This window comes from Diabrotica undecimpunctata, chromosome 3 (assembly GCF_040954645.1).
Source record: "Diabrotica undecimpunctata isolate CICGRU chromosome 3, icDiaUnde3, whole genome shotgun sequence".
Taxonomy (NCBI): Eukaryota; Metazoa; Arthropoda; class Insecta; order Coleoptera; family Chrysomelidae; genus Diabrotica; species Diabrotica undecimpunctata.
Genome location: NC_092805.1, coordinates 54,621,025 through 54,646,041, shown reverse-complemented (window position 1 = coordinate 54,646,041; position 25,017 = coordinate 54,621,025). Strand labels below are relative to the sequence as shown.

The 25,017-nt window shown below is 32.3% G+C and overlaps 1 protein-coding gene across 2 annotated transcripts in view; it reads right to left on the bottom strand.

Annotated features, from left to right (window-relative positions):
• The window catches only part of LOC140435607 (uncharacterized), a 41,614-nt gene extending 18,332 nt beyond the window's left edge, over positions 1-23,282 (bottom strand). The window contains exons 1-5 of one of the 2 annotated variants that reach the window (XM_072524353.1): positions 23,116-23,282; positions 11,591-12,323; positions 8,650-8,719; positions 838-1,275; positions 244-534 (exon numbers count right to left, since the gene is read on the bottom strand). In XM_072524353.1, the coding sequence (XP_072380454.1) occupies positions 244-534; positions 838-1,275; positions 8,650-8,719; positions 11,591-12,319 (1,528 nt within the window). In that variant the 5' untranslated portion in view covers positions 12,320-12,323; positions 23,116-23,282. The remainder of the gene's footprint in view (positions 1-243; positions 535-837; positions 1,276-8,649; positions 8,720-11,590; positions 12,324-23,115) is intronic. The other variant, XM_072524352.1, reaches the window with a different exon arrangement.
• Between the last annotated feature and the right edge of the window lie 1,735 nt (positions 23,283-25,017).

The following is a 25,017-nucleotide window of genomic DNA, read 5'->3' as shown; positions in this document are numbered from 1 at the left end:
ATTCCCAATAAAAATAGTAAATTGCATTTACTGGACCACTCAATTCAAAATTTAACGAAGTCTAAAATAATTCCGGCTACTGGCGTAAATCCTGCTATTATACTTAGTTCTCGGTTGGATTTGACGATTTTACCCCACATGACTCAAAAGAACAATAAAATTTGATAAAAGCAGTAACATTTTGTAAATGGCAAATTTTTATAAATGTAATAAATTATAAAACGTATAAAATATGATTCTTACGTTTTTTCATATCTTTTACTGGAATCACGGCTCTTAAAGGTCCTGCCTTCAGTCCAGGATTTCCAATTTTTGGTTTAAACTTTGATCCAAAAGATGGTCCAATATTTGGTGCACTTTTCACAGCATTACTGCTAGTTCTAGGTTTATTAGTAGTAGGAAGACTAACCGAAGATATGGAAGAATTTCTTCTTTCTAATTTTTGCTCTTTTTTATCAAGGCTTGAAGACTGAGATAATTGTGATGTGGTCTTCGCTTCTGATTTTACAGTTGGTTCTATTGTTTGAGGTTGTTCTAGACAAAGTAAAACAAAGTATTTAAAACGAAATAAAATAAAACAGTTAAGGTTTGATTTCTTATAGCGTATACCATTCGCTGATATGCATATTTCTGCATCTTGGTTTTCTTAAAGCGAACTCATGGTAAGCTCTAACGAAATAAAACCTTTTCCATCCATAAAAGTAAATATTTAAAATTTTACCGACAGACGCTAGAGCGACATCTACTAACGAGAATATAAATCGGAAATCGAATTCAGGATTCGATTTAAAACGAATTTAATATACTTACAATTTCCAAGAATGGTTACAAGCTTACCTGAGATTTGAGTTGGTTCTATTCCATCTGCCATATCAGGCTTATCTTTGTCCGAATCATTATCAATGATTGACGAATGTCCTGAATCTTCTTCATCTTTGCTAGACTGAGTGTTATTAAGAATTTCTGCTAAGCTGCTCAGCAATTTTCTTCCTTCTAATTTCATTTTGTCACTTTTATGTGTAGTGTTAAAAATGTCAGATAAGTTTTGTAACATCTCCTTAGCGTCTCTTGATCTAGTGGATGAACTGGAAGAACTAGAGCTCTTTGTATTAGGTTCAGATTTTGATTTTAGACTCGGAACTAGTTTGTCAATTGTTTTAAAAACAGTTTCTGTATCCACTTTATGATCATTTTCTTCATTCCTTGATCCACTGTCATCCATGTCAGTTGGCCATTCAGGTTGAGGAGTAGAATCAAGGGGCCCATTTTCATAATCTTAAAAAATTAAAAATATGTATTTTTAACACAAAAAAATCTATATAAATAAAAATGAATCGCCGAAATTTTTGTACACGCATAACTTTGTATTATCATAACGCGGTTTGTGTAAAAGATAATTTTCAAAAAATTATAAGGAAAGACGTAAAAACAGTTTTAAATCGCAAAATAACTAATAGACAGCTATGATTAACAAAATAAATGTCAGTATTGATATATTGACATAACGACATAGTGTATATTTCTATCAAACTATTCAAAAAGAATAAAATAGAGTAAAATAAAATACAGTAAAACCTCCGTTAACCGAATTAATGGGGGGAGGCCGTTTCGGATAACAAGAATTTCGGTTAAAAATAACATTGTTTTTTATAATATTCTTGATCAAATGAGTTGATTTCGTAATGTTTTCTAATAAGTAAATCCAAAATAAAGTAATAAAATTAAGGAAAATGAACAAGTTTAACATGCTTTTTTAAAGAAATCTGCTATTTTTTGCGTTTTCGTTTGACAACGATTTTTCTCTCTCCCTCCATCGTTAATTTGCAGAACGTCATGAGTTTGCCTCATTCGATTGTTCGACGAAACGTAAAGCAATCTGAAAAGGACAAAACTTTATGTAATGACAACAAAAATTAAGAATCTAGTCGTGTCCCTAACTAATTAGGCCTACTGTATAAAATTCTTTCCTCTAAAGCATTGAAAATCTCGTCGACGGTCTTGTGCTATCTGTTGCCTCTTGGGTCGTCATCTTCGTCATCTGATATGCTCAGGTTGTCTTGATAAAGAACCATATCAATGATGTCCTGGTCGATAAATTCACGTTCTGAGTCATCAGCTGCTAACCAGTCACGTATCTCTTCTTAAAAAAAGGTAAAATGGTAAATAGGTACACATTCATGATTATTTCTTCTTAGTTAAATTCGTCATGTCCCGGCAAATTTTTAATGAAAGGTTTAATTTCTTCTGTAGTTTCTTACCATTTTCTTCTTCAGGATCGTCAATCAAAATCTTATCAAAAAGTTTGTTCCAGCATTTTTCCAAAGTTGAAGATTTGATCTTGGCCCACGACTCAGCTCACCAATAAAAATGTTTTATTGTTAAAGATTTGAGAATTTCGGGAACACTTTTGGATTAATTCGTCTCCTGTAATAACAGATGTCTTAAGAATGCTTCTCTATAATGTCTTTATGACTCCCTGGTCTAACGGCTGGATTAAGCTTGTGACATTCGGTGGCAAAAATTTGACAATTGTCACCATTTTGTAGATGTTGAGGGTGAGGGCGCATTGTCAACAAACAACAATGCTTCGATGGGAAGGTTTTTTGATTTTAAAAAGGATTTTACACCTGAGACAAATTCATTTTCAAACCATCTTAAAAATGAAGTGGTCGACATCCATAAACTTTTTTGGCTTCTATACCTTAAAATGCCTTTTCAGAAATATCTTTTAGTGCTCTTGGTTTTTGTGATTTCCCAATACACATAGACATCAATTGGTGAGTGAAATTAACGGAATTGTTTACGTTTTGCGACAAACATTTACTTTTTATTGACGAAATTATTGAAACTGTCAGCCGTTTCGGTTAAACGATGTTTCGGTTAAGGGAGGTTTTACTGTAAAATAAAACATAATTAAAAAAAAAATATTTGTGACTTTGTGAAAGAGATCAACAGTTCAAGACTTAAGCATTTGTTCTAATAGTTAGTACAAATTTTCTAAAAATTTAATCAACAACAAAGGATTGCGTGTGATACTTTGATAAAAGCTGTGGACATTGGATCTGGTGGAATTTAGTTTCTTGATGCTTGGGAGGGACAGAAAAACATTACTAATTTTACTGTTATTGATCAGATCGCAGTAACCCTAGCGTTGGATTCATCTGAAATATCTCGAACTTTATTATAAGTATTATTGATACAAATCAATGAAACACCAGATTGCAACATCGCCAAAAATAGCGCAATCGCGAAGATTTTACAGGTATGAAAATTAATTGAATGAATTTACTTTGTTCTACAAGAGGTCATTACCGGCAATGGGCAGAACTTTGAAAGATATTCGTGACAACCAATACATTTTTGGTGGAGGCATGATTCTATTGTCTTCTAAATATGCCTATCTTCTAGAGATATTGGCGACCACATTGACCCATCTTTTTCTATTCACAGCAGCTCGAAATAGATCAGTTGACGTTAGACCAGTCCACTTCCTAAGATTGGCCAGCCAGGATATACGTCTACGTCCAGAAACCGTAGTGTAGAATCAACCGTAGAAGTCGGTATTTATCATTACGCATGATGTGGCCGAAGTAAGCCAATTTTCTGTTTTTTATGGTGTTAATAATTTCTTTGTCTTTTCTTAGCCTCTGGAGAATAGTCATGTTACTTGTGTAGTGTATATATGAGACCCTCAACATACGTCGGTAGTACCACATTTCAAATGCCTCTAATCGTTTTATGGCATCTTCTCTAAGGCTCCAGCTTTCTACTTCGTAGAGGACACTAAAGACGTAACATCTGAGAATTCTTATGCGTATATTGATACGTAAAGATACGTTGCAGAGAATCTTCCTAAGGCTGTTGAAGGAGCTTCTGGCTTTTTCAATAAGAGTTTTTATTTCCTAGCTGTGATCCCAAGTATCCTTATTATTGCAGCCTAAATAGCATATTTTTTCCACTCTTTCTAACGGTGTATCGCCTATTGTTATTTTTTGGTTTATGTTGGTGTTCTTACTAATTCTTCTTGCAATTTAAATTTAGGCCGTATTTGTTCCATGCTTCTACAACGTTATCGATCAGCCTTTGAAGCTCCTGCGCCCTATCTGCCAGCAACACTGTATCATCTGCATGTCTAATATTGTTTATAAGTTGGCCATTTACAGCAATCCCATCTTCTGATTCGTCAAAGACCTCTCTAAAGATGTTTTCAGAGTATATGTTAAATAATGCCGGTGACAATATGCATCACTGTTTAACTCCTTTTTTGACTGTGAAGATCTCGGACAGTTCATTTTATAATCGTACTGTTGCTTTTTGTCGGAGATATAAGTTTGAGATCAGTCTTATATCCTTAACATCGAGACCTGATGTTTTTAGGATATCGATTAGTTTCCCATGTGGGACTTTATCAAATGCCTTCTCGAAATCATACACATGCAGTTGACATCCCTGGCTCTCTGTATTAGAGCTTGCAAACTAAAAAGTGCTTCCCTCGTTCCGAATTCTGCTCTGAATCCAAATTGAACTTCATTCTATTGTCAGACTCTCCCAATTATTATTCAATTAACTGCTACGGACGAACTAAACGCATGCCTAACATCATCCAATTTGTGGCGGTCTCATGTCGATCGGATTCATTTCATTACCCAGAAATTTCTGTTACTGAACAGATTTGAAAGAGGAATTTATTGAATTTGACACATTATTTAATTTTAAGGCGGTACGAAGTTCGCCGGGTCAGCTAGTATACAATAAATGTGATAATTTTAGCAACATTATTAATACGTATTTAAAAAATATAAAAAACACGCAATTTATAAACAGAATTAGATTTATTTTTTATTCAGGCATGATACTTCGTGGCTGTCACTTGATCGTCAGACCTTTTTACCAAACCTTGACCTTTCATTAAACTTCTCAAATACGTCCCATGCCCTTAACAAAATGTTTACCTTTTTTAAATTAAGTTTTATGATTTTTGTTGATATATATCTGACTTATGTCACTAAGCATTTGTCATTCACAAAGCGGATGTATGACAATTTCTCCCTCCATTTCGCATTTCTTGCACCATAGTTCAGTTACCCTACAGTATTCTATTTCAGAGATAACAATAGGAAAGGAAACAAAAAATGAATTTAACAACAAAAAGCTTTTGTTTGTGAATGACATCAAAATTAAAATGCCGAAAACCTAAGTAAATTATATGTAGTTCACCCGACTTAACACCACATAATTTTTGGGGGTTACCTGAAAACCCGCGTTTATGTTACAGACAAATTAACATTATATAAAAGATCGCATACGGCGTGAAATACAGGGAATGGAAAAGTATAAATGCGGCAATCAAAACGAAACTGTTCCTTTCAAGAGAAGTTTCAATTTAAAAAAAGCAAAATGGGAAAATTTGTGTGAAGCCCTGGAGCAAGAAGTTTCCCACCTGGAACAGTGCCCTGGGTCAAAGTTTGTACAAATACCACGAAAGATTATTCGTAGAGGTTGCCGAACTGAATACATAGCGGGGCCCAATGAAGAATCTAATCCCTTACTTAAAAGATATGAGAAGATGTATGAGGATGCCCCTTTTTCGGAAGCAACAATACATACTGAAAAGGATTTGCTACATGTGATATCCGCCAACAGAACGAACAGATGGTGCATGCTGATGACGGGTCTGGACTTGAAACAAAATAGCAGACGCGCCTAGAGGTTGATTCGGAATCTTGGGATCGATCCCGCTGCCCAGACACCCATCGTTCCCTGATGAACGGTAGGTCGAGATCAAAGAAGAACGAGAGTTCAACGAAGTCTCGACGATGTTCTAGGTACCTCATTTTGTCTGAAGGAGATGAAAGACACGACCCACCAAATGAAAGATAATAACCATTCGTTGGGTATGTCACCCGATTGATAAATTTTATTAAAAAGCTTTAAGAGGACATCAATGTACTCATTTTCTATTATTTTAAGGATATCAATAGGCAGTTGATCTGGCCCCGGGCTTTTTCCGTTTCTGGTATTCTTTAGTGCATACAATATTTCTTCCTTTGTAATTTCTACACTTGTTTCTCTGTCCTCAAAAGACAAGTCTTGTGGGTTTCCTCTTTCGTCGTCGAAGAGCTCTTCCATATACTCTTCCCACCGTTTTAGTTTTTCGTCAGTCGTTATCATAGTATTTTCATTTTTATCTAAAAGAGTTGTGTTGTGGTTTCTTTTTTGCAGTCCTGCCATTTCTTTAACCTTTTTATGTATGTTGAATAGGTCGTATTTGCTCTGAAGATCCTCTGTCTCTTTACATTTTTCCTCATAGTAAGTTTGTTTTGTCTCTCTTATCTTTTTTCTGATTTCGTTGTTAATGATTTTGTAATTGTGACTGTCTTTGTTCTTGGCTTGTCTTCGTTGTTCCATCATGCCGAGTATCTAGTCGGTCATCCAATTGTCTTTCTTTCGTGTCGGTTCTTTTAATATCTCTTTGCATGGAGCAAGGAGGCAGTTTTTTAGTGTTTCCCATTGTTCGTTTATCTCGTAAGTGTTAGTATCTAATTTATCAAAGTTTTCGTATATTTTCTGTTGAAGTTTGATTTTTATATCAACTTCTTTCAGTTTTCTAACATCTAATTTTGGATTAGTGGTTTGTAGGTAACACCAAAAAAGAGATAAAAAAAATCGGCGCGAGGACACTTCTCACAGAGACGTGTCCTCGCGCTAATTCTATCCAACCTATACACCAACGACCAACCCATAAACTAACAAATAAAACAATTTACTTACGCTGATGATATAGCGATGGTAGCTCAGGGAAGAACCTTCAATAATGAAGTCGAAGAAAAACTGACAGATTCTCTTAGCACTATACTATGATGAAAATGATCTGAAACTCAATCCCACAAAAACACAGGTCTGTACTTTCCACCTTAGTAACAAGCATGTTCGAATGACGCTCGAGTTGGAATGGCGTGACCAGATACTGGAACACAGCGAGACGCCAAAATACCTCGATATAAGTCTAAATAGAACTCTGTCTTACCGATACCATTGTCAAGTGATCAAGAAAAAAGTAAGCGCAAGAAATAACATCATCCGCAAACTAACTAATACAAAATGGAGAACATAACCACACACTCTCCGCACCTGTGCCTTAGCATTCTGTTTAAATGCCGCGGAATTACGACCACTAGTGTGGACAAACTCCTGCTAAAAACGTCGACGTGGCTCTCAATGAAATAGTCCAAATAATATATCGAGTTACCTGCAACTGACACTGCAACAAGAGATATACCCCATAGTTAGAATCGCTCCACCACCCATCAGAAGACTGGTAACGTGAGACGTAGAACGAAAGAAGCAAGAGACGGATCAAACACACCTCTCGTATGACCACCAAATTCAGCCAGGCCGACTAAGGTCTCGGAAAAGCTTTTTGAAGAAATCAAGATTATTCTTCGAGGTACCGAAAACCGCCGAATAAACTATTGTAAGCGTCAGCTACTATAACACTTTTTGCCCCTTCGGAGGAAATGACTGCTGGACACAATTTGCCGTATCCGACATTGAAAGCGCTAAACTACTACTGTTGCGCTAGTAACCTGAAAAGGTGAGGATACCAGGAGGCCTTGCGACTGTGGCGCGGTTCAGATGATTCACCAACTATTAACATGCACAAGCATGAGAGAGACCTGCAGAAGACATAATTTTAGCAAATAACAGGCCATCCCTGTGGCCAAGCATTGAAAATATAAGATTAAGTTGTTGGTGTTTTGGACACGGAAAGTAAGTATGTATCAAAGGGCCTAAGTCCCATAAAATCGATATAAAAAAAAACAGGAAGCAAACAAATTCAAAATACTGATAGCTATAAATATCTCGGTGTAAATATTACAAACAATGGTCGGAATACAAAAGAAATAGCTACTAGAATTGGTCAAGGAAATTCAGCAATACGTCAACTGAATAGTATACTTTGGAATAACCACATCACCCGAAACACAAAAATTAGGATATACAAAAGTATCATAGAAAGCATTGCTACATATGGTTCAGAGCTTTGGGTAATAAATAAAAATGACGCATCCAAAATAAAAGCAATGGAAATGAATTATTGGAGAAGATGTTGCCAACTCACTAGAAGAAATAGAGTAAGGAATACTGAAATCAGAGAGCGTATGGGCATAGACATTGACGTCCTGGAAACTATAGAATGCAAAAGGCTGAAAAGGTATGGCCATGTAGAAAGGATGAATGATCAACGATGGCCAAAGAGAATATTACAGTGGATCCCCACCAACCGCAGGAAAAAGGGAAAACCAAGAAGATCGTGGAGACAAGAAGTAAAAGGTGCAATGGAAGATAGGGGTCTACAAGTAGATGACTGGAACGATCGCAAGCGTTGGAAGCTAGATTGCGAGAAACGGCGGCAGCTGTAATAAACTCGCTATATATATATATATATATATATATATATATATATATATATATAAAACAAAAAATTGCCACACAAAACTTCAAGTTAGGCATCTGTTTTTAAGCATCCATATCGATCAAGTACGACAGCTAAAATTATAAAGTGGAGAAATTTTAGATGTCAAAGAAACTGAGGAAATACTATGGGTACTAACCTACATGAATAAATTAGATTTTTAATATACTTACGTTCATTTAAAAATGAGCCATCAGCTAATTTCTGTGCAATGTGGTTTCCCTCAATAAATACAGAGTCCTGCTAAAATTACATTGATACAAATTACATAAATTTTGATGTTTATAAAATCACTTTACTAAATATAAGCATTTAAATTATATTTTATAAATTGCGGCTGACCCAAAATCGTTATTACAAAGATAAAAAAACGACTGATGTAATTGCGAGTCATTGCTTCCACTTAATATCTTATTCAACACAAATATTCGAGTTTTCCTAAAGTAGAGTCAATCTCAGAAGAAACGCGCTTCATAGACATTTATGAAGGATCAAGTTTGAAAATCCAAATATCAAACCATTTGGAGAGACTAATTGAAGAGTTCCTTAAATACTTCCCAAACACTTGTGACGATAGTATTTTCAGAATGTCAATTGACCCATTCCATGTCAACATAGACTCCCTACCTGAATCACTTCAAGAAGATGCTTTGCAAATAAAACATGATTCCTCTGCCAAATACAACTTTGATATAATGGATAAACCTTCATTTTGGTTAATATTTAAAAGTGTATAATAGTGTATGACGGGAACCTTTTCGTTTATATTTGCCTTTTTCAAGCACCTATTTGTGCGAAAAAGCATTTTCAACACTTGTGGCAAAAAAAAAACAAAGTATCGAAATAAACTTATGCTGCTAGCTGTTGATACTTAAGTTGTGTACTTACAAAACTCAGCCACGAATAGGCATACTAGTAAGGAAAATGCAAGCACATCCATCTCACTAACCAACCTAACTGATATTATTGTATCTTATGGCAGTATAAATAAATGTTTTGTTTTCTATGTAATACTTATTTGTTTTTTTCCTAGACCCATACAATTTATTGTTAAGGGGTGGATGGTGCGAGAAACTTTCATTTCAACAAAAGGGGGCGTGGTACAAAAAAGTTGGGGAACCCCTGCTCTAGAGGGTTTATTTAAGGAGATAAAGAAAGAATGTGTTCAGAAAATGTGAAGTTTTTGGACAGGAAGGGGATATGTAACATATCCCCTTCCTCCCCACAAAAAAAACACATACCTCTTATACTAAGAGGTATGTGTTGTTTATGGTTACATTCATAAAAATAATCAAACAAATACATCCTGCTAGATAAAAAACGAGGCTCTGACGTCCGAATGATTGCCGGGATGAGCCAATCCCCCACTTACTGGCTTCGGGCGGATGAGTTGGTAAGTGGCAGGGCACTCTTTTGTCCTGGGGTTGAGAAATCGGCCCCTAAGACGGATGAATCAACAAATGGTCAACGGCATAAGCATGTAGAAGGCAAAGGGGAACCACTGCGTTAAAGACTTATAAAGTTCCCTCAGGAAAATCACCATGGAATTGACACATAAATTGCAAAACGTTACTAATCATGGAGAGCGGAAGTCAAGATTCGGCAGGAGAGGGAGAATATATTTATACCACGAGGCCCCTCAGGTCCTAAACATACGAAAACCTCGTGAAGAAATCCTAGAAAGAAGAAAATCCAATTTGGGAATATTCACATGGAATGTCAGAAGTCTATTTGCGACTGGAAAACTTAAAAATGCAATTCAAGAAATGAAAAGAATGAAAATAGATTTACTTTTGCTCCTGATCAACCACACAATTTTATGAACAACTTTTAAATGAGCAAGAAGAAAACGCTGCCTAACGAATGCATTTATGAGTAGGTTTGTATAACTGTTAACTCATTGTAATACACATTGTAAACAGTTTGTAAAGTAGTTTTTTTTACTGACTTTCTATCACATCCTTTTTTATATCAGTTATCATTTTCAACAACTTTCATTTAAAAATGCCAACAACTTTACAGAGGCATAATGGACGTAATTCAAAACTTTTTATCACGTAACCCCTTCATGCATTCACCTCTTCAATTATGAAACAATTAATGTGCCATACGTCAAGTGGTTGCAGTATGAACAATGTATTAGACGCAGTCCAAAAAGAAGAAATTAAACAATTGACAATTAAACAATAACATGAAGAGCGAACACTTGAATAAAAAAATAATAAACAAATTTGTTAATATCAGGTGTTGCCTCGTCTATGATATCCATTTTCCGAATCATTTCACGCGTTGGTGTTCAAATATACTTCTTAGACATGTTATTCCACTCCTCTGTAAGTGGAACAGGAAGTTCAGTTTCTTTAAATCACTACTCGATTCTCCATATAGTATAATGAATGACATTTAATCTTGTCGCGACATATTAATAATACTTTCTTCCCTCTCCTAAAAGAGCTACCAAAACCAAACCATTATTATAATGAAAATAAATATACAAACTTCATTATGGTTTCAGCTTTTAGATCAGAAGTGTATTGTGGACTTGAAAATTAGTCAGTTAGTCAAGCGGACAGAGATTATCTTTTTGCAAAGATCGCAGATATGGATGGGTGTATGTAGAGGCAAAAATATATCGCTATTAATACAATCAAAAGAAGTTGTTAATAGCGGGTGTTGCCTCGTCTATGATATAAATTTTCCGAATAATTCCATGCGTTGGTGTTCAAATATACTTATTATTAGACATGGTATTCCACTCCTCTATAAGTGGAACAGGAACTTCAGTTTCTTTAAATCACTACTCGATTCTCCATATACTATAATGACTGACCTTTAATATTGTCGTTACATATTAATACTTTCTTCCCTCTCCTAAAAGAGCTACCAAAACCAAACCATTATTATAATGAAAATAAATATACAAACTTCATTACGGTTTAAGCTTTTAGATCAGAAGTGTATTGTGGCCTTAAAAATCAGTCATGTTTGTCAAGCGGACAAAGATATTATCTTTTTTTGTAAAGTTCGCAGATATGGATGGGTGTATGTAGAGGCAAAACTATATCACTATTAATACAATCAAAAGAAGTATTACTCAACACTGCAAATACTTACAAACATGTCATCTTTGTCATCATCAAACTTCAGTTGTTCACAACAAAATATATCCGAAACCTTTTTGTTGTTTGGCCTCCTTGTACTCCAGAACGCAACTTCTGCCTGTGTCGTTTTAGCTGGCAGAGGTTGAGAGTTAATCCTATTACGTTGTTCTACATCACAGGAATTTATAATATGAGCATTATTGAAAAGTGATTTGCTAGGAGAAAAAAGTGAACTACTAAAATCAGTTCTGGTTAATGTAAAAATTTTTGATGGAAATTCTAAACTGTTACTGTTAAATGATAATACTGAATTAGGTGATGTGGTAGATATTAAGAATTTTGATGGACTAGTAATAAGAAAACCTGTATCTAAAACCTGATGAGCCTGATTAACGTTATCAATAAACGATAACTTAATATCTGGTATTTTGTCTGTGTCATTTCCAAAATTTACATCCAGGTCATTTATTTGTAAAATACCTAGAGATTCTCTACCGGGATCTGAGTCTTCTAACAAAATATTTTTAAAACTTAATGAATCTCTATCTGTAAAATTAAAAAAATTTGCTTCTGAATCAAAATTTGGTGACAATATGCCTAATGATTCTCTACCATCAGGATATATTTCTAAGGATTCAAGAAAATTTGGAGAAATTTGTCTGTTTATCGGAGATTTCATCGACATACAGGACTTATCGTTGGAAGTATTTGACTGAACATGAGTGTTTAAAATGTCCATCATTTTCCTAAAAAATAAATAATAAAAAAATATTAAAATAGTAAAAAGTAAAATATAGCAATAAAAATAAGTAAATTAGGAGATGACTAAAGGGAAAGGAAATAGAACTACGCGAAGAGTTTGAAATAGCATAGCTAGATATACTGATAATTCCCAACACAAAAAAAAGAACAGGGAATACGGAAAGGTATATATGGAGTGGAATTGATAAGAAAAATAGAGTATCGGGAGGTGCTAGGTAGGTGTTTAATACAAAGTCTTAAAAATAGAATAAATAATTGAGAAGCATAAGTAGAACGGATATTAAAAAAGCGTGAAGATGAAAAAGCAGAAAAAAAAGACGCTTTTTAAGAAGAATTATCACTATCGATGGAACTATTTAAAGGAAAAATATTTGTCTTAGGCAATTTCAATGGAAGAGTAGGAAAACAGATATGAATTTATACAACTGTATTTGGAAAGTACGGAGAAAATGTTCACAACAATAATGAAAGTAGATTAATGGACTTCAGTAATAACTAGACTTCGGCAAATATGCAAATAAAAATGTAGAAAATATGCGCATAAATATGCACGTGTTTACCCGAAAATATGCAAATATTTTACAAAATATGCATACAAATAAATAAAAAAATCGTAAAATAGTAACAATTTTATTTAAAAAAAAAGTGTACATAACTAAATATTTCCTACTATTCATTAAGATTTACATTTATTTTAAGTAACTACATCATTTTTAAGTATGAATAAACTTATTTAGAATTATGGTAACAATAAATGACCAAGTGGTGTTCAAAATTTTCTAACAAAAACTTGTGGCTTCTGTCTGAGTACATATATTTATATATGGAGAAACTTCGTTCAACATCAACTGATGTAACGGGAGCATTTTTCAAACTAACCAAAACATTTGGTTCTAAATTAATTGTTTCCGAAATATTTCCAGCTAGAACACTGACTACTTCAGAAAGAATATGGTAACCTTTATTTTTTTCCATAGTTGCTTCAAATTTTTTTAAAATATCTTTTCCAATATTACCTCTAACGTTCCGACAACATGACGCAAATTCTTTTATTAATGCTGTACTTTCGAACAATGACAGTTTTGGTGATTCTATGGAATGGAGTAATTGTTTTTTGAACAAAACTAAAATTTGATTTTATAAATGAAAGTTCTTGTTGAAGCAAGTTACTCTGAAAAGTTTGTTTAGAATCCAAAAGAGATTGGGAACTTTCATCTGTTAACGTATCAATTATGTTCTTTATTTTAACAAAATGATCTGCATAAAAATTAGCTGCTTCTAACCATGTTCCCCATCGCGTTAAAATAGGTTGTGGTGGAAGAGGAATGTTAGATAGCATTTCTTTATAAAGTTGAATTCTTATAGGAGATTTAAGAAATACTTTTTTGACACTGGATATCATGGTATTTACAAGAGGAAACTTTTTTCGTATTTCCTCTGCAACTCTGTTTAATCCATGCGCTACACAAGTAACATGTATTAAATCTGGGAAAAATATTTTTAAATTTTGTCCTGCTTTCACCATATAAGGAGCAGCATCCGATAAAATAAGCAGTAATTTATTAGAAGGAATAGTTGTCGGAAGAAAAAAAGTTGCTAATGTTTCTTGTATAAAACGCGAAATTGTTAAAGCATTTGTTTTCTCAAGTTGCTGGCATGAAATAAGATGAGATTTTGGTAAGGTATCTTCTTTAAGAACACCAATCAATAAATGAGCAATATACTTTCCTGAGGAATCAGTGGTTTCGTCTACAGATATGTAAAAATAATTATCTGCAATTTCTTCCTTAATATTAATTAACACCGACGAGTATAGCCCGTTCACATTATTTCTTCTTAGAGACCGATCACTTGGAACATTAAGTTTGCAATATTTTTTTAGAAACGAACTAAAATTTACATTTGCTAATTTTGAAAGCGGTATGTTTGCAGACACTAATGCGCGACACAAGTCTTCATTAAAAGTTTCTTGCTCATCTAATTTTTTTGAAGTAGATTGGAAACATTTAGCCATTGAAGTTTGATGTTTTCCTCCTATTTTTCCTTTTTTTGCAATGTGTGAAGCAGTTCTCACATGTTGGTCTATCTGAAATTTCTTCTCACATGCTATCTATAAATAAAAATAAAAACCTTTATTTTAACCCAACCTTTAAAATATAAAAATATACAAGGTGTTTTTGGTTAATCAAATAACTGGTTTGGAAAAAAAAAACACTCGCTAAGTGTTTTAAATGCAGTATTAATCCACAAATTAGTTTTTGTTACTAACCATTAGTACATAATATAACTTATTTTAAAATTCAACAAAAGTTTTTTTTTGTTAATTCAATTACAATAAAAATAATTGTGTTTTAGAATAGCTGACTTCATAAAAAAAAGTAAAGGTGAAAAATTTTTCTAAATACACACCATTGTATTGTACCATGGACAATTTTTTCTCACTAAAGGAAGCTATTTTTCATTTAAAAACAACCTACGAGTACTAAATTTCAAGTAAATACGTTTATTGGTTTTAAAGTTACTGTTGTTATTAACTAAAAGAATTTAATTTTTTTTAATTTTAACACCCTGTATCTCGAAAAGTAAATAAGTTTGACCCCTCATTAACTATATCGTTTTGTTCAATTTTTCGAGAAGTATCTACAGTCAAACGTTGTAAGTGTCATTTGGAAACACCCTGTATGTATGAAATATTAGATATTTAATAGAAAATATTAGATACTTACAATTTTGCCACAGACTGAACAGTAGATTTTTCCCATATCCATAGACAGCTTTTTATAAGGTTTAATCCAAGTTGAAGCACTGGTTGTTTTAGGCATTATAAAATCACAATCTTCCTTTTTGTTACGCACAACGAGTGTTTACGCTTTGAATATCAAAACAAAAATGATTTACAAATCTGAGCATCAAATTAGAAATGTTTAGGTACCTAATTCAATAAACTGGGAGATTTTGGAAAATCCCTAAATTAGGAACAAAACTATTAGCCGTTTACCTGCTGTTAAGATACAATAAATTGTAGATAGATTTGGGGATTAGATCATAAAATGCAAATGAGCGAACCCTTAGCGATTATCCAATAACTGAATGCCTCAGTGACCGAGACTTTCTAAGAATGTTGAGGGCTACTTAAATTGATCTTCTTTGAAATTGTAAATGTTTTGTACCTGTAGAGATTACGTACTTAGATCATTTCTTGATTAAAATGACTACAAAATTTTATACAAGAATTGAAATAAATTGGTATGTTTAAAAATTTTCAAATACAGTATAAAAATCTGAACTTTTATGCACTTTATGCAAACTTTTATACAAATATGCCAAAATATGAAATATTTGCATAAAATATGCACAATATGCAAAATATGCAATATGCATATTTACCGAAGTATAGTAATAACCATGATATGATCATAACAAACACTTTTTACGAACATTAAAACATTAGTTGAAAGAAGTAATCGAAATCCCATTATATATGTGTGGGTAAGAAAAGGTTATGACATAGGCAGTACTATTTTCTACTGGTTTGCAAAATAAAAGATGCGTATATATAAAAAGTAAGACATAGCAAAGCATAGAATATGACACATTTAGAGCTTATAAACTAAAAGACAAAAATATCGCTACTAAATTTGAATAAAGAATGAAACAAAAATGTACAAACGTATCAGAAAGAATACAGATACCTAGATTGGAAGAACTTTGGGAGATACTTAAAAATAGGGATGTACCGAAATTCCCGCGATACCACTAATCCGACCGGATCCAGCCAATTGGCCGGAACTACCATTTTTCCGATATTTCTGAAATCCAGTTGCCATTAGTCACACTAATAAATCTTTGATGCTAAATAAATCGATGCCGTTTCTTTCAAAAAGGTAGAATTTACAAAACAGTCATAAGACCAATAATGACATACGCGGCAGAAACAAGACCTGACACAGAGAGGACAAAAACGAAAAGGATGTTAGAAACAGCAGAGATGAAAACACTTAAAAAAATTGATGGTAAGACATTATGGAACAGAGCTAGAAGTACAGATATACGACGTAGATGCAAGGTGGAGAACTTCAAGAACTGGGTAAGAAACAGAAGAGTAGAATGGAACGCTCATATCAGCCGAATGACAACAAATAGAGTAGTAAAGACGGCAAGAGATATTTCCCCAATAGGAAGACGATCAGTAGGAAGACCACGAAAACGATAGAACGACAACTTACTATAGGCACATTGAAAAACAGACAGTTATGCCTATATAAAGAGAAGAAGATAAAGAAATTTTTCCCCAACACTATTTTAAATATAAGGTATTATTTTTTCACTTACATATTTTCTGGAGAGTATTTTATATTGAGGAACAATAGTATTCAACAGTGTCTTAAACCCAGCATTTTTAACAAGGAAAACGGTTGATTATCAATACAAATCATTTCAACAATTTTATAAGGAATTCTCTCTGTACGTATATCATTGATTTTGCATACTTTGTGTAAAGATTTGAATTCAGGTAAAGTTGGCGGTATAGTCTGGACAGAACAAGTAAATGTAGTGCAGAATTGTCTTTCTCTGCGGAAAAAAGTTGAATAAAAAAAAATTATCGTAAGCATTTATAAAATAACATTAAGCGGTTAGAACACTTCCTTACAGGTAGGTAGGTCCTGATCTGGCCGAAATTCCGGGGTCCGGTCCGGTTAATGGTAGGAATTCCGGTTCCGGCCGGATTGGCCAGGTACCCGATCCGGTACATCTCTATTTAAAAATAATATTATTCAAACAGCAAAAGAAGTTTGTGGTACATATGAAACAAAAAAAAAAACATAAAAAACAGACAGCGTGCTGGACAAACTAAATATAATAAGAAATAATAATAAAAAAGAACAGAGAGCAAAATTATTAACTGTATAAAGAACAAAATAAAAAGTAAATAATTTGCTAAACAATAATCTTAAGAGATAATTTGGAGCAAAATTAGATTGTGACAGCAAAGGCACCCGATTTTTTTTTAAAGTGCTAAATGATTTAAAATGCAAGAAAAGGATATATTATTCAGTAGCAATAAAAAGTACAGACGGGGTAATTACTACCGAGGAATTTGAAATAATGGCGAGATGGAAAGAATATTTTCAAAGCCTACTAGATGCTGATAAAAAAATTATAAAAATATTAATAACTATAAAAAATGTCACATTGAGAGTGCAGTACGGGTAAGATACGGCAATGCTTTTCTTATGGAGAATAAACGCGCAGGGTTGTCGGTTTTCTCCAGCTGTTGATTGCTCATTGTCTCACAGGACCGGCTTGGATAAAATGCATCTGCCGGCAGTACGAGTAAAATATTTTATATCATGTATACGTATACAGTAGAATAAAAAGGCATTGAGGCATATTCATAAGAGTAACATTTGAACACCTCTTTACAAGAACAACATACAATAACTGTAGTTTTAATGTTTTACATAAAATAGAAAAAACCTACATAATTTCTAGGAAAGAATTTGGAAACTTGGAAATGATATTATTTATAGATATTATATATAATATTCAAATTTCCAATTCTTTCATAGAAATTAGATTTTTTCTATTGTAGGTATGTAAAATATTAAAAATACAGTTATGTTGTTTCTATAAATAGGTCTTCATTTCTTTTGTAAAACTTCTGCTACAAATTACCATCATTAACATAATCACCTAAATATGGCCATAAACTTGTTTGTCATAATTAGTATTTGATAAACTCCAAGCTTTCTCTATTTCACCCCCTACCCATCCTAAGGATGGGTAGGGGGTGAAAAAACCCCCTACCCATTTTCTAAGCAATTAGAAAAAACCAACTCTGCAACAATATCACGTTTTGTACAAGAAGAAATAACAAACTTTTCTTCTTCCTGCAGCTGTTCCTAATTATAAATTATTGCTTTTTTATCCGATTCTTCACCACATATGGTCAAGACAGGACAAAATTTAAAAATATTTTATACCAACTTAATACATGTTACTTGTTTAGTATACGGAATGAACAGAGTTGCGGAAGAAGAAAAAGTTTCCTTTTGTAAACTCCCTGATATCAAGCAAAAAAAAAGTATTAGTCAAATCTCCTATAAGAATTCAACTTTATAAAGAAGTGCTTCCAAATATTACACGTCCAACAGAACACGTTCTAATACGATGGGGAACATGGTTGGAAGCCGCTTTTTTTACAGACTATTTCGTAGATTTAAAAAATATAATTGACGCTTTAACGGATGTAAGTTCCCAATCTCTGCTAGATGCTAAACAAATTTTTAAAAAGGTTCTTCAGCAGCAACTTTTATTCATTAAATCAAATTTTAGTTTGCTTAAAAAACTTAGCTTAGAAAGCATAGCCTTAATAAAATAAATTAGATCAGCTTGTCAGATTGTTAAAGGTGACAGTGGAAAAGATATTTTTCAAAAATTTGAAACAATAAATCAAAAAAACAATGATTTTCAGAAACTTTGCAGTTACCTACTTAGTTTTAAATTTATTTATATTGTTTTTTAATTATCAAAATAAATATTAATTAATATACCATTATTAAATATGTTTCCATTGACAGTATGCATATTTTCTAAAAGGAATGCATATTTAATGCATATTTTGGGCAAATTAGTACATATTTTGCACTTTTTTTTGCATTTTGTTTAAGTCTATTAATAATGAGATGGAAAATCGACAAAACTACCTTACTTACGAAGAATTGAGACAAGCAATAAAAGCATTGGAGGAACAAAGGATACCAGGATTAGCAATTAGGTCTTATAATAATTACAAATGGAATTACATTCAATACCATAACTAAGATGTATGAAAGAGTACTGGGGGGAAATGATTGAGAAGTATTGTTGAGCCAACACTAATACAGTCTTAGAGTGGCTTTGGAAAAGGAAGAAGTATAATGGATCATAAATTCACCACAAAAAAAATTACTAGGAAGACACAAAGCATAGAGTTTGTAACAAGAACCAAAATTTGAGAATGGCTAGGGAATATGAATATACTGAGTAAACTTATAAAAAGTATACAAAATCTGTACAAAGAAACAACAAACTGTGTTAGTAAGAATAGATCTGTACTTGGCAAAACCACTATACATGGGATATCAGAATATCTTAATTTATGGAGTGACCTGTAATTAGTAAGTGGTATGATAATCCAGTCATCAGAGACGAAAATGCCACTGAAACTTTAAAAAGCATATGAACAAGCTGAATTTTGCTGAGAATGTCAATATTGGAACCCCAAAAAAGTTTGTCACTCCTACCCCCGGGCTTTCCCATAAAATATCGGATTTATCGGGAAAAACGGAAAACATCGATTTATCAAGAATGTATGCCGTAGGAAAAAATGTTTCAAACAAGAAATGTAGCTGAGATAATTTTGAACAAAAATCTTTATTAGCACTTTTTGTGTAGAATGAACTAGACACTAAAAATTTGATATATTTTGATCAGAGTATCCCATCAAAATTAGGCAAAAAGTGTAGCTTTCATACTCAATTTTTGTATTGTGTCACAAATGAAATAAGTTTCTACGAAGCTGTTAAATAAATAATAATTGCGCAATTTTCGATTATGAGTTTTGGCAACACAAAGTTTTGTTTTTAGGTTTTGGTTTTTATTAAGACTAAGACCTTTGTACTGTGGCATGATGATGGGGTATATATTGTAAACCTCGAAACCAGTAGCCTACAAGATTATTACAATAAAAACTAACTAAGTATTATCGTATCACATTGGCAACTTTTTCATCATTTGACATATGAGACATTTGAAATATACCTAAAAAACGCTGAATAAAAAGAAATCAATTTGGTGTTGGATATTTAGAGAGACAAACTTAGCTTCACAGATAAAATAAATTATAACTAAGCGCTTGAACAAAGGGAAAACCATGAACTATAATTTAAACATTCACATTACAAACATTCTGAAACATTTAAAACTTCTTCTTTTCAATTGCACAAATATATTTTTCCAAACTAAACAACTTCAGCTACAAATTCCACCTAATACCGTCTTTTTGCAAGCATTTATCATGACATGAGATCGTTTGTTATGTGAAAGTTTAAATTCAGCATTTTTAGGCATATTTCAAATGCCTCATATTTGTGGCTAAAACTGAAAATTGAAATTTTATGTTATAAGTTTTAAAGAATAGGCTTTAACAAAATGGAAATTCCACAATCACTAGAAGTGATAAATTTTATTCATCTCAAGTCTCATAACTTTTATTTAAAAAAATGATTTCACACGCATAACTGATATTAAAAAACTCTGTTCGCTTCAAACATTGTTTCTGGGAGAATGGTTCATTCTACACAAAAAGTGCTACTAAACATTTCTGTTCAAAATTATCTCAGCTACATTTCTTGTTTGATAATGGCGTTTTTTTCTACATAGAGTACAGATTGTTGGTAAATCAATGTTTTCCATTTCCCCCCCTATGAGGAGTATTTTAGGTGGAAGCCCGGTGGTAGGAGTGGAAAACTTTTTTGCATCTTTTTGAGGTCTCAAAACTGACATTCTCAGCAAATTCAGCTTGTTTGTATGATTTTTAGAGGTCAAATCTCTGACGACTGGACTATAACAATGAACAATAAAAAGACCATGGTTATGGTAATATCCAGAGAAGAATCATGAAAAAATATAAAGATAAATGAAATAGATAGAGAGCAAGAAGAATATTTTAAAAATCTAGGAACAGAAATAAATCAGTAACAAAACCAGGAGAAAGAAATAAATAATATGATAAAAAAGTCAAACAAATGCAATGAACCAAACATTTATCTATAAAAAGCAAATATCTAAACAGAGTAACACATATGTTTTTAAGGCAAAGCATGGTGTTAACACTAAATACTTAAGAAATAAAATGCTAACGGCTCAAATGAAATATAAGAGGACTAAAAGGCGTCACACAAATAGAAGTAAAACAATTCAACAAAAGTTGAATACTGAATCAATAACACACTTTACAGAAAAACAACAACCTGGCTGGTTATGACACTTACATAGAATGAACAGTAACATACTTGTTAAATGTATATGGGAAGAAATAATGGCAAAAAAGAGAATAAGAGTAAGACCTAAAGTGACTTCACAAAACATTGTGGACTGCAACAGATGGGCAAAACATAAGTGGAGGAGATGGCAAAAAGCAGGAATTATAATTGCAAAAAAAAGAAACAGTACATTTTTGTTAAATAACTACATTATGTAATTTTTTGCTTGATTTTTTTAAATATTTATTTTGTTTTATTAAGCAAATTGATTTAAAAAGCATTTATTAATCAATTTTAAATTTGTAAATGTATGTATGTATTGTAAGTGCTTACTTGTAAATAAGTAAATATTATTTTCATCACACACTTTTCTGCTATGAAATGGACTACATATTACATAACTATTATATAATATACTATACTACAAAATTGAACAGTACATCAGAGACCAATTCAATTGGCATAGTGCATTTGTTAACAAGAGTGAAATTGGGACTGATCAATGCATATAGGAATAAAAGAAAAATTTAAATGTAAATGTAAAAATATAATATGAATAAAAAAACCTTAGAAAGAAATTTCTTACAATTATTCAAAAGATAATACTTATGAATGTTTCATTATTTATATTCTTCAATCAGTACCAAGCAATATCTACTTTATTTCATTCTTTCATAAGTTATATTAATTTGTAAACAGAACGTTGATGACAATCAATACTTTGTTGGAGTTCACGAATACTAATTTTTTTACTCTGGCTGTTTTTTATAAAAAACCAAGGAGGGAGGGAATTTATTTATCATTTAAGAGGTACAACCTATAACTTACTATAGATTTAGATAAGTATATGTATTATTTTACACCACCATTTCTTTGTAGACTGGCCTATGATGCCAAAAATTATCTCTATTTAATCCTAAAATTATCTCCCCAAAAAATACTAATGGGTCTAATTCTGAAGGTGTCAACATTTAGCCCTCTGTCTGATATCTAGCACTCATTGCTTATCCCTCTTTATATGTTTTCTTAGGTTCATTATATCTTCTGTATTTGAGACATGTTGTGCTAGGGGCGACTTTTTCTCAAACATATCTCAAATACAGGACATATAATAAACCTGAGCCAAACGATGACACTAGCTAACATTCTAATTAAAAGAAAATATGAAGAGAAGCAAAATAAATTTAAAAAATCCCAATAAGCTAACTAAAGAAATAAGGCTTCCAATAACATGGAAAACAGTATTGAAGAAGAATAAAAAAATAAATCAGGCAATGATGAGTAAGATCCTACCTATACATGTACAGGCCTAGTATAGTAAAAGTAAAATGAGTAATAAAAATGAAATTTTTAGATAAACCAATTGTTCCCACAGAAAAGTAGATAATAAACTATTACTCTTCTAAGTTCTTAAATCACTTATGATCCCGATCTTAAAATACCCGGATCATAATAATTTCGAGAGCCAGATCTTTCGGGTCAGTGTAAGGATCTGGATATTCTATTAATTCTTACATAGCAGATCAGTACTTTCAACACGCGAGTGTATTCTTTTTATGTACTAGGTACGACGCGAAGTATAGTAGCATGAATTAAATACCTACTCAATGTATTAATTTTATCATGAAATTTCTTGATTTCTATTAAGGAAGTGATTTCGTTAATTAATTACAATGAGATAATTTTAAAATAACAATTTTTAAATTGACTTCCACACTAACCACTATAAGTTTAAATATAAATAACTTACCAATACAAGTGTAACAATATTGCCTTAATTCTATATATACTTTCAATTATTATTTTATGATTTCTTTTACATGTTACAAAGTGGACTCATGGTAAAAGCTAATTTTCAAAGTATATTATAAAAACACATTAACGGATTTTTTAACTTTGGCAAATGACAAGAGCAAGTAAAGTAATAAAAACTATTGTGAAGTTAGCAACAGTTTCAAGAAACTTAAATCACAGAATATTTTCTTATTCTGTGATTGAATTAATTTTAAAGTCGACTTTACACTACATGATTTATCATATATGACAAAATCATATGAGGTTGGTTATGATTCCTCGTTTCTATGATGTTTTAAAACATCATGTTTACACTGAATGATAAAGTGTTGTAACTTATGACAGAATAATAAAAAAATTGATTAATTAATTAATTGTAAGAAAGCTTTCGGAATGTCTGAGAAAGAACTAGAGAACAGGCTAGATCAGTGGAGACAGGATATCGACGATCCAATTCTAATACCCCAAATAAGTGAATTAAGAGTTAGTTTACGGGAAAAACATTTTTCTATTTCTACAAGTTAATACAGGTCCAATTTTAAAATAATTTTTAATTTTAATAATTTTGATTGTATTGAAAGTCTACCGTCCTTTGTTTTTTAATTTTTTTTATATATTTATTATTATACAGCAGATGCAGGCTATTGAAACTGATTGGATACAAAAAACTGAGATACGGACTATTGCAGTGATCAATCGAAATTTGTTAAATGGGTAGTATTATTCTTCTTCTTAGAGTGCCGTCTCCCTACGGAGGTTGGCAATCATATAATGGCTTTTTTTATTTTTGAACTTGCTGCTCTAAACGAATCAATCGATCTGCATTGATACCAATCACGTAGATTCTTCAACCATGAGTTCTGCCTATGGCCAACAGATCTTCTTCCTTGAACCTTTCCCTGTATTATGAGTCTCAAAATTTCATAGTTTGGTCCCCTCATCACGTGGCCTAGGTATTCTAGTTTTCTGGTTTGTATAGTGGTGATTAGTTCTGTTTCTTTACCAACTCTCTCCAGTACTTCTTTATTTGTAATTCTATCAGTCCATGATATTTTTAATACTCTGCAGTATAACCAGAGTTCAAACAAATAAATAAATAATGTTTCTAATTATTAAAAAATAATAATAATATGAAAATGCCACGGTGAAAGTATAATGAATAAAAGAAAAAATTGCAAATTCGCAAGGTATTTTGGTTTAAGATAATCATAAAAAATGTAAAAAATGCAACCAGTTGAATAAAAAATTAATGTTTAATAATACTTATAAACTGAACTATTCCCCAATTTATGAGAAGTGTAAGTTGTAATCAAATGTATGACAATACCGAGGTAAAATAGGCTTTATTTCTTGCAAATGTGCCACTTTTTTTGTTTAATGCGAAGTCGATCTTTATGTAGTGAGTCATATATAAAACTTTTGGGATACTTTAGGGATCTGACTGGTAGTGGTTGTAGTTCATAACTAAAATCAATCTTATATTGAATATTTTTTTCGCAGTGGTCATATTTCAAGTGTCTCAAATCCGTGACAGTGGGATCATTTGATTTCTTGCCTGGACGAATGCTTTAAATCCATGTTTCTGAATTTAAGAAATAAGTACTTTTGTACATTGTGGGATGCCAAATTATAAATTGTAAAATTATAGACAGCGAGTTTTGTTTTGTAATAAAACTTAATTGCGTTAATAACTGGACATTATTTTAAATGCTTGTATGTCAATGTAAAAAGCGTAGTTAGAACCTTAAATGACTAGCTGCTTGTTTGCGTATTTTTCTTTGCTTGCTGCATTTTTTCTCTCAAGATGTTTTGCATACTCTCAATTTGACATTGTCGTTATTCCTTAAAAAGTAGTAAT